The sequence below is a fragment of the Alosa pseudoharengus genome, unplaced genomic scaffold, assembly GCF_046254945.1.
Source record: "Alosa pseudoharengus isolate Yale_2024_CS ecotype anadromous, Long Island Sound unplaced genomic scaffold, YU_APseudo_1.1 YU_APseudo_1.1_scf_8, whole genome shotgun sequence".
NCBI lineage: Eukaryota > Metazoa > Chordata > Actinopteri > Clupeiformes > Clupeidae > Alosa > Alosa pseudoharengus.
The window spans coordinates 9,748,880-9,760,384 of NW_027468870.1; the positions used below are offsets into that span (position 1 = coordinate 9,748,880).

Genomic DNA, 11,505 nt, shown 5'->3' on the forward strand with positions numbered 1-11,505 from the left:
GAATGAGTGATAGAGAAGTATAGAGAGAGAGGGAGAGAGAGGGAGAGAGAGGATGGTTGGAGAGGAGGAGATAGTGGTCAGGGGAATTTTAGCACATTCATTCCCACACCGTATGCAGAATAATAAACAGAATCATGAAGGTTTTTTTATACATTTGGAGGCATCAGTGTGGTCCTGTTGTCATTATGAATACTTACATAATGACACGAGGAAAACCAGCTCCATTTCAACATCACATGGTTATCAGCTATTTTTTATATTACGAAACAGTAGAAGGTTAGAGACCACATAACAGTGCTCCTAACTTTCCTGGTCATGACACAGGACTTAAGCACAGCTAAACTCTGCTTAACATTTTCTGTTCAACATTCAAGGTACATTTGTGAACAGTTCTGTAAGTAAAAACAGTGCTGTGACAATGAAGGCACTGCTTTATCTGACCTACATCAGTATATCCCCTGGTCAGTCAAAAGAAGCAATGGTCCATCTTTATTTCTGTTTATTTCTCTCTAGCTACTGAGCCACAAGAGAGTGATTGTGAATTGCGGAGGCTTTGCACAAGCAGAGTCTTCTCTGTTGAGAACCAGGGTTGCGCTCAGGTTTGAGGGACATATTCTGCACCAGCAAGAAGCTGCTACCCCCCCCCCAACCCCACCCACCCAAATTGTGGGGAACAGCTGTCTTACTGCTGATCGCTGTGACTGGCTCTACATAGATGTTTGATCTCAACTAAAGGGAGACTGTGAACTCTGCCCTTTGAACTTTTAAAAGGGAAAGCGTAAGTAGTACATTAAAGGAGCCAAGACAGACATGCAGATGGCCAATAAGACCACTGTTATATTCTATTAGCCTAAAAGGGAATTTTATTGAAGCAGTAATGTCCCAGTGGTCTGAAATCTGTTATTAAATTAGTGTTTGATCTTTTCAGACTAGTGTTGTAATGAACAAAATAAAAGACATCAGTTTTGAAACTGGGAGTCTATGGTGCAAGGAACTGATGTTATACCATATCTGGTTGAAGTTTTGACATGAAACACAGGCTTATTTTTGTTAAAAGCAGAGGTCCATTATTCCAGTCTCGATATTAAAAGAAGCGGCCTGCTCTGACGTGGCCTGGGACTCTCCAGTGAGGCCGATTAACACCAGTTAATGCTCCGCCTCACCACCTTACCATCTCCTCTATGCCAACAGGTGGGAGAGAGTGTGCGTGCAGTGTGTCCACTATTACTGAGGTGTGCTTTCATTTATGTGTAGCCTCCAGTGAACAAAAAATTATCAAGTCCCGATTCAAGTCACAAAAAAGGGGTAGGATACCATACAACTGGGAGTTAACAGTCCGGATGCTTTCTTTTTTTTTTGTCTATTTGAAGGAATTAGGTTTGTTATTGACTCCAGCAGGAGAAAGGCAGGGAGAGAGAAAGAAAAAAGCCCAAAAGTTAAAAGACACTGTATTTATGTACATAAGACAAAATCTTTTGACATTGTCAAAAATGTGTGTGTAAGTGTGCCAGAAAAAGTGAGCGAGCTCATGTGTGCATATGTATGAGTTTCTGTGCGTGTAATCGTTTCCTCCTCCATGAGACAGACTCAGACAATGACAAACACTCGGAAGACTTTTCTTGGCTTCCTCATTCGCCACAATAAGCACTTCTGCCAGATCCCCAGTGACACGTAACTGCAGACATTGAATATGAAAGGGATCTTTTTGGATGGTGAAAGTGAATCTGGGAGAACTTTCTGGCATCGCTGCAGTGGAAAGGAAAAAGGGACGTGCCCAACGTTGTGCTCAGACGCCTCATTTCCTCTCCTCAAAGTCAACATGAAGTACAGTGAAGGAACGAAGAGTTGGAAAAAATAAATCTGTCTCATGAAAAGTGTTTTCCAATCAGAATAATGTGAATTGTGTTTAATTTTTTATTATTAAAATGAAATCCTCTCTGAAAAAAAAAAAACTAAACAATTTATGTATCGTCTAGATATTTCTCACTTTGGTTTGGAGGCAATCTTTTCCTGTGCTCACTCTCCTGATCAGCCTTTTTGTTTTTGTTTTAATTGACCCTGTATGTATGACAGACATGTTTTACACTGTAATATGGTAATTTTGCCACATGAAATAAATACTGAATCAAACAACAGTCTCCATGAACCAAGGAGAATGGACTCTTCTTCCACATGCACCTGATTTCAGTTGAATACTTCTTATTATTTTCTCTACACACATGATTCAGCCATACCATACAATGCTTTATAAATTATTTTTGTTACATTGCTTTTTTATTTGATATTTTTTTAACGTTCAGATATACTGTATGACACAGGCTGTCCAGGATGTGCTGTGGTTCTTTATGTTCAAGTGTAGTGTTCCTGTGAGATCAACCTAAATCTGTATAAAATGGCAGAGGGGAGAAATACACTTGGCTCTACACTTTGTAAAATCCTCTCTGTGTTTTTATTTGGTCTCAACACTAAAACAATGGAGAAAAGTGAATGGTAATTTCCATTATTTAGCTATGAAGAACACTGAATGGATGGTAACTACCATGTTTTACACACATTGGTCATTTACTAACAGTACGTGGCAGCTAGTGATCTACCTGGAGCTGTGGGGATTTTCCAGAGGTTATTAGAGCGATCAGCTGAGGCGTGGCCACAGGCCAGTGTAGTGGTTATTAGAGTGGTCAGCTGAGGCGTGGCCACAGGTCAGTGTAGTGGTTATTAGAGTGATCAGCTGAGGCGTGGCCACAGGTCAGTGTAGTGGTTATTAGAGTGGTCAGCTGAGGCGTGGCCACAGGCCAGTGTAGTCAAACTGACAGACTGCCCACTGTTCCTAGTCCTCATCCCACTCTGTAAAAACGCTCAGAAGTTAGATAGACATAAATGGATTAACTTTTTTTTTCATGTCCTATTTCATCCTTGGCTGTGCAACTTGGGCTGTCCCGCATATCCACCAGAATACACATCTGTTTTGCCAACAGCCTCCTGAAGATATCGCCAGCCTCTCATGTGGCCTATGTTCACAGTATCACCATGCTCCTAACACATTAATGTAAAACATGTGGGTGCGATCTCATACCGCACCTCAGAATATTTAACATTGATGCCCCGATGCTCTTTGTTAACAACAACAAACTGAACTGTTGATTTTAGCTCCACTCAACAGCACTTGGCACACACACGACACTAAAGTAGACTGTGTGTCAATGTTTAATGTGTGCACATCAAATTGCTCTCAAGCAGTCAGTCTATTTCTAGAGAATGCGTCAACAACAGCACTGTTTATTTGTTTGAAAGTCAGCACCTGACCACTAAATGTGCCACCCTGCATCAGTGAAATGTTCTCTCATCGCATCTAATGTAAACACTCGGGGGAAAGTAGAGGGTAACAATTGGTTGCGAAAATTCTCTCGACAGACTCAACTCTCAGCACGTGCCCATCCATGTAATCACCACGTGGGCAATGGCAACACACTGCTTTTCAGGCCCAGTGGCGCTCTCTTCATAATTAGCTTCACTGCAGCGCTGCAATTGTGAAACGACTGTGGGATCAGGTGCTGTCCGTGGTCCTGAAACAGATTAAGCTCCACACACAGCTGCCAGCAATGAGACACAACCCACACAGCCTCACACCAAGCGTGGCCAGCAGAGAGACACAACCCACACAGCCTCACACCAAGTGTGGCCAGCAGAGAGACACAACCCACACAGCCTCACACCAAGTGTGGCCAGCAGAGAGACACAACCCACACAGCCTCACACACAGCTGCCAGCAGAGAGACACAACCCACACAGCCTCACACCAAGCGTGGCCAGCAGAGAGACACAACCCACACAGCCTCACACCAAGTGTGGCCAGCAGAGACACAACCCACACAGCCTCACACCAAGCGTGGCCAGCAGAGAGACACAACCCACACAGCCTCACACCAAGCGTGGCCAGCAGAGAGACACAACCCACACAGCCTCACACCAAGCGTGGCCTTGACTTCTTCAGCTTCTGCTCACGCACTACCTAACTTCATCCAATCCCGCACTACCTAACTTCATCCAATCCCGCACTACCTAACTTCATCCAATCACGCACTACCTAACTTCATCCAATCCAATAAGTGGCTCCATGCGCGCTATTGATCCACAACTGCCCTGAATCTCAGGAGCACACCAGAGGAAAGGAAGCTGGATTGTAAATTAGCTGGTTTCCTACACTACCAATTAAAATCCCTGTTGAAAGGGAAATCCTTTCAGAAAGCACAGGGTAAAGAGGTAAATGCTTAAAAAGAGGTAGCACAGAGAAAAAGCCATTTAGTTGTTGCCTATCATTTTTTCAGTTTTGATCAATTCTGGTCTCCAGGTACATAGTCACAGCATCCTGAAGATGGACAGGCATTTTCTCTGTGCTTGCCGAGATTGCTTTGCACTCGCTTTCCACCTTCCAAAATTGCTCTGTTCTGCTTTGGCTGGTCTCCTCTGTGTCTTCAGGTCTGCTAGTTCTACACACTCGCACAGAGGAAATCACTGAGTGGGTGCTTTTTGTCCCTTTTACCCCCATGCTGTTGGGCTGCTGTAAAAATTGCTAGTATTTTTCTGTATGGCAGTAAAAGGTGGAGGAAGAGCTTGTAAACATCTTTCAAAGCAAATCATTAAAACTCAGAGATTTCTTTGGCTATGGAGATGGCCTAGTTAGATTAGATAGACTTGTGTCACATAAAATGAAGAAATTTCTAGTGCTTTGTTTTGACAACACTGACTTAACTTAGGCTGGCAGACTAGTATGAACAGTGATGAGACTGACATGATGCATTTCATGCAAAAAATAAAAAATAATCAAAAATTGCTCTTCGATAACCATCTGCGAGCACCTAATAGACAGATCAAAGGCCATTTCTACCGTTCCCTTTCATCATGTAGTGAATGAACCATTTTGAAAACACGCCGATTTCCCCCCGACATCATCTTTTTCCAATCCTCCAAAGCCAAACTGCCTATCTAGCACTGGGACTTTAGACTCCTCTCTGCCTTGCTGAATGACTTGGCTGAGGTACGGAGCACTATTAAGGTTCTCTATTAAATAAGTATGCTGAAAACCTGAGGGGTAACCTCAATGTCTAAAAATGGCTTTACAGCATCTAGACGCCTCCAGTGTAACGTTGTGTGTTACTGCCACCCTCAGGCTAAGGGGTAGTATAGCATCTTGTGCATGTGGGCTCAGTTGCAATCAAACTGCCAGACATGATTAGCAATCTATGTGAGGCTCACATAAATCTGCTCGTGAGCAGCTCAAACCTTGATGACATCTATAAAATGCTACAAGTGTGCATAAAATGTGGTCACCTCACCTCAGCCTCACGTGTGACAGAATTTCAATTATGACATAATTTAACTATGTGTACGGTACGTGTGATAGATCATAGCGCATGATGACAAATGCATGGTGCCCACATGCACGCAAGGTTGTAGCTAAACCTGCCACTGAACAGAATACTGTGCAGCAGTCGTGCCTCGGGTCATAGCAAACAAATGAGTTCTGTAGAAGACAAAATGTGCAATTCAGTGAGGGCCCACTCTGTACTCCCGTCACGTCCTTGGGAGTGTCAGCAGCAGCCTCCAGGGCCTGACCATGGGAGCTACTGGGGAGAAACATCAGGACTGTGGGGTCCTAGGGGGCGCTCTGTTATCTGAGCTTCAGACTGAATACATTTATACAAAAAAGCACAACAATCCACTGGGAATTACAAGACAGGGGACTGTGCCTTGGGTCTTTAGAATTGTTTAGTTATCTTTTCATTTCTGTTACATTGAAATTCATTAAAATGCATTATCATTTAAGTCAATAACTACGAAATGCGAAACTTTGTCAGGAAACTTAAGTAGTATACAAATTAGCATTTCATGGTATGTTAATATTCACACAATTCATGTGGAATATAAATTAACTCATTAAGGACATAAATCAACTGACGTCGTAAAAAATGAAAATATAAGAACTTTGCAATATATAAGCCAACAATTTCAGCTCCTCATTTGGTATGATTATCAACACCTTTTTCATCACTGTCTTAGTCAGCTCACTGACACCTCAGAGAGCCAGTGTGATGGAAAAATGAAGAAAGAGTTCATTCACACGGCCATATTCTAGTCAGAAACGTCTTCAGGCGAATGTCAGTTAACTTGTGAATTAACAGAATAAACGTATCATTACAAAATCTAAAAATCCATTCCCATCACCAACAGTATGCTGGTGCAGTAACCTGAGCAGTTCTTCTAATTGAGGTGAATGAGCTTATTCAGAGGGCACCTTTCAGTGCAGGCATGGGCCTGCTGCTGCTCATGTTCTCATGTTTTACTCTCGGTTCTCCTGGTCCTCCACCACTCGAATGAGAGTGGCAGGATCCAGGTGGAAAAGAGTGTACAGTTCCCTTTCACTCCTGAGGGTGGCGCTGCGCTCCACCTTGGTGCATTTGGAGCTTCGGTCTGCTGTCACCTCCTGGAGCTGCCTGTAGAGGGCGCCGCACTGCTGTTCCAGCTCCCGCACAAGCTGAGTCAAATCCTACATCAGAGGGAGGAAGGGAGGGAGGGTGGAAGAGAGGGAGAGAAAGATAGAGAGAGGAGAGAAAGAGAAATAGAAAAGGGACAGGAGGAAGATGAAGGACAGAACAGAAAGGATGACAAGAAAGAAGTGGTGAGATGGATATTATGGCTTTTTGATGACAAAATATGAATACATATGATTCATCCTGTTTTTGAAGGCCTCCAGTACTCTGATATGTTTGTAGTCTGTCCCTTTTCTGGACCTTCGTCGTCCTACAGCATTTAATTATTGGCAGAATCCCAACACACCAACCTAAAATCCTAACCTAAGATCCACAGCGATAGACTAAACTGGTGTGTGATGAAACTGTCTGTCAGCATGTGTGTGTTGAGACAGAATCAGCATGTGCTTAGCATGCGTGTGCAATAAAACTGCGTCAGCGTGTGCTTAACAAGACCATGTAAGCATGTGTGTGTGTGTGTGCACGTGTGTTTGTTTTAAAACTGTGATGGTCAGCATGTGTGTATAAGGAGACGGTCGGCGGGTGTGTGCCCCGTCTGTGTGGCGCTCAGACGTACCCGTGCACTAGGGCAGAGCTGGGAGGAGGTGGCGGCTGGAGAGGCGGACGCCACGGCGCCCTGGGGGGGTTCCAGCCACTGCTCCAGACGCCTGCCGTCCCTCTCCAGGCCCCACACCAGCTGCAGCCGCTCGGACACCGCCTCGCTCTGGGCCTCGGCCAGCTGCTGGACCTCGGCCTGACGCTCGGAGGCCACAGTGCCGATGTCGGCCGCACCAGCCAACCAGCCGTCTGTCTTCTCAAGAGCCTCCCACACCTGTAGCAACCTGCACGAACAGTGGAGCATAGGTGCATTGAGTGAAAGAGGACCGCAGAGCATGTGTGCATTGAGTGAAGGAGGCTAGACACAGAGAGAAACAGAGCACCTCCCAGCACCAATTTGCCTGCACCTTCATTGAGATCTTTTTCCATAGCATGACTACAACATTTACAGCTATTACATTACATTAATACACATGATTAGATGTTAAAATCCCTTGTGCCAAAATCCAAGGTAAAAACACATTCAGAAGCCCCTTTAAAAAGCATGCTACCCACAAATCTGCCAACAAATGATCACAAACACAAGATAAATTGCCCATCCAACAGCAGTATATAGCCTTTCTCAAATCTGCTACATGTCACATGATACCACGAGCAGTTCATCAACCTGTTGTAGAGGACCTTTTATGATAATAATGATATGATAAATATGAAAATGTGATTTTCTTGTTTTGACTGTTGGTGAGCTTTGATGCATATTTAAGTGTGATGAATACTGTGTCCTCTTTCTGAATGAACCCACTCCGTGCCGTCCATTACCTCTTTACTGTGGGGTCAGTGGAGCTGAGGACGGGGTCAGCCTGCGGAGCCTGCTCCTGCAGCCGCTCCAGCCCTCTGGAGCGCTCGGCGGCCCGCGTCGCCTCCTCCCTCAGCCCCAGCGCTAGGCTCCGTATGTGGGCGGCCGCCTGCGCATGGCCACGCTGCTCCTGCTGCAGCGCGCGCTGGAGGAGGTCCAGCTGGGCCTTCTGCCACAGCAGCTCCCCCAGCAGACGCTCCTGCAGGCGGGCGTGCTGCGCCGCCAGCTCCCCCTGCTCCACCGTGTGGCCCCTCAGCACACCCGCACACAGCTGCTGGGTGCGCCGCCACAGTGCCGAGCACACGCGCTCCTTAGCTACGGCAGGGCCGCCGTCAGGGTCGGGGGCCGACAGCTGGGACACGGTGGGGAGAAAGAGGAGCCTTGTTAATATTAGTGTCAGATTATTACAATAAAGTGATAAACTCCTGTACAGGATTAAAGGGACACCAGGCAAGCCTGATGCTTTTTCTCTACGAAACTCGGTCTGAAGCTCTTTTCCTTTTCTTTGCGTCTTCCATCAAGGGTTTTCGCTGCTTCTTCGCCGGCTCTGCCATTATACACACGTTTGCAACAATCTCTAGCGTTTCGTTAGCCTGCCTCTGTGCTGTAAACTGATCCTGCTTCGGTCGGCGGGTAGGATACACCGAACTTGCAAGTGGGATATTCTTTCTACAGGCAGTAGGGGCGGGCGAGAGAGCCTTCATTCGCCCCGTAATGAGTCATTTAACCATATACCGACTTACGAAGATGATTAATTAACACGAAAACGTTGCCTGGTGTCCCTTTAACATTGTTAGGAATAATGTGAACATGCTGTCAGTGGTGTCAGTGGTGTCAATTATTATTAGAAGTCAATTATTTTGTAAGGGTTGCACAACATTCTGGTACATTGCGTGCAACTAGTTGTCTAATGTTACAGACAAATGTTTATACATTTGCAAATGTAAATACATTTTTTATTATTATTCAGAAATTGGTCAACAAAATGTAGATATAGCATCTTAAGTGACTATTGCAGATTCTCATATTATTTCTCATTTTACTTTACTTTTTACTTTATTTTACTGTGTACTAAGTACTAAGTGTGTATCGTAATAACCTCATCATCAACCTTTGCACCACTTTTGCAACATTTACATATCAGTAAAACATCAAATAAAGTAAATACAGTATCAAGTAACTACATCCATCTCCTGTTTTTGTCATGTTTGTCATGTCAAGGTGTAAGTGATGTAAGCGGAATGTAGTAGAGTATATTTTGTTCCTCCAATCTGTGCATCTCACCAGGTTAACAGGACGGTATGTGCCTCGCTACTCAAACAGAACTCGCCTGAGCCGTTTCTCACCTTTACGTTAGAATGCCTTTGCTGGCTGAGCCACTCCTTGGCAGCGCTGGCTCCAGCCTCCTCTGCTCGCGCCTGGAGCAGCTGTCCCTGGAGCAGCATGTGTGCCGCCTGCAGCTTGGCCATCTCATTCCTGGTGTGGAGGTGCTGCGCCTCTCCCCCATCCACCACCTTCTTCTCCACCCCTTGCTTTTCTTCCAGCAGGGTAGATCTCGCCTGAGGTGAGGGTAGCCAGGATGAGTTAGATCTCAGATTGTTAGAATTGTGTAAAATCATAAGATAGTCGATAGTTCAAATTAATCTCTGAATAAAGAGGTCACCCCTACCTTGTAGTGATCCATAATGCACTGATGGGTGAGATGTGACTTGTGTAGGTACGGCTCCAACGGAAGCTGGGAGAGCAAAGCAGCTGAAGGCATCACGCTCGGATCCATCATCATCTGCTCCTGCTGTTGCCGCCCCGCTTCATCCTCGTTCATCAGTGTGAGCCTCTGCAGCCTGTCCACCTCCTCCTTCAGGTCCTGGAGCGCAGCGTTGGTGGCCATGTTCTCCCTGGCGATAGCCTTGACTGTGTCCCCTCCTTCGTCGCCCTCACTGTGGGACTGGCTCTGCGTGTAGCCCGTTACGGCCGAGGCGTGGTCGTCCCTCGCGAGCCTCAGGCACTGCAGCTGATGCAGGCGCTTCTGCCTCAAGCGCTGGTGTCTGCGCAGCTCCTCCAGCTCCACCTGCAGCTGCTCCATGCTCCTACCCTTCAGTTCATCTTCCTCACTGTTCTCCTCATCTCCACTGTTCTCCTCAGGCCCTGCAGGACCTTTCAGGAGCTCCATCTCCTCCAGGACTTGCTCGGTCAGGATGGGTTTACCAGATGCCTCTAAGGCATGGTAAGCCTGGTATTCTTCCTCTGACAGGACATTCTGAGAACTCAGACTGCTGAGGAATTGCATGAACTCCTTGTTCTCTGGTGTACCGTCAAAGATGTTGTCGAAATCTGAGGGATTCAGGGAAGAGGCTTCTGGGTAACCCAGGTGAGCCAGAATCTCTAGGAAGCGAGCCCCATTCATCATAAAGTCACGTTCACTCAAGTAGGATCAACTTATACACTAAAGAATGAGGAGAGAGATTGCCTATTTCACTGCTTTAGGAACAATAACAACATAAACAATAATAATACAATACAATGGGCATTCAAAAGTGAAACTATTATGACAATAAAGATAAAATAATTGTCAAACCAAAGCAGCAGCCACAAAAGATCCAATGCTAAACAACAGTGTGTATGGTTAAGTTAAACAAGTTAAAAGCATGTATTAATGTGTTCAACTGCACACTTTAGAACTGAAAATATTAACAACGGCCAACAACAATGCTGCCCTAACAGTGTAAACCATGACATTCACCAACCACTAATGGTTTGTGTCTACATTTCACAACGTCAGCTACATTAGCTGTCTGCACAGTTAACCAAACAAGAACGTTATGCTTTACGCTAGCTACTCTTACCCAAGTAATAAACAAACGAATTAGTGAGTTAACTGATATCATCGAACCCAATTGCTATTCAAACGTTAGATCATGATCATATAATGTTTTTAATATGCTTAAGCTCATAGACTGTATAACAGTATAACAGCCTATGCTTCAGCTAAGTCAAAGAGTACTTCTAGCTAATACTCTTTGGCTAGGTTTAGCTAATGTTAGTTCGGCTAGCTGGCAGAGATGTAAATTATTAGAAAGTTCACTGTTGACGTTGTGTAACAGAGAAGCTGGTTTTCTTGCGAAAACGTTTCATGACACAACACACAACATAACATTAACGTTACCTGAAAAACTGGAAAAAGGTTGATTAATGCTTGCTGTTGCTGAGACTTAGTTTACTGTATAAATATCGGTACATATCCGTCTCTAAGTGCAAAAAAACCGCCAGTGTGACATCAGTGAGCTATACTACGGCAAGTGGTAGAGGACAAACAGTATAGAGCAACTGCGTCTGATTCCGTCAACAATTTGTGATTCAGTCTAAAATTTGACTAGAAGACAGCGTGCCGTGTGTATTTATCCTGACATGAAAAGTGTCATAAAGAAATATAATGGCAGAAATCAATCTGCTTAAGCAAAAACACCGCCCCCCAAACAAGATGAGATTTAAGCCTATCTTAAATGATTACATAGCCTACTTTACTAAAAATACTGTCTGTTTCCAAATCGCTTCCTCTGGTAATTG

The 11,505-nt window shown here is 44.9% G+C and overlaps 1 protein-coding gene across 1 annotated transcript; it reads right to left on the reverse strand.

The window, feature by feature from the left end:
* Nucleotides 1-5,755: 5,755 nt before the first annotated feature.
* LOC143111521 (HAUS augmin-like complex subunit 3) lies at nt 5,756-11,195 on the reverse strand. The gene is made up of 6 exons (XM_076273767.1): nt 11,105-11,195; nt 9,611-10,384; nt 9,288-9,500; nt 7,905-8,293; nt 7,105-7,369; nt 5,756-6,544 (listed from the first exon to the last, which is right to left on the reverse strand). Exons 2-6 carry the CDS (start codon nt 10,346-10,348, stop codon nt 6,338-6,340), a joined length of 1,812 nt encoding a protein of 603 aa, XP_076129882.1. The 5' UTR covers nt 10,349-10,384; nt 11,105-11,195; the 3' UTR covers nt 5,756-6,337.
* Between the last annotated feature and the right edge of the window lie 310 nt (nt 11,196-11,505).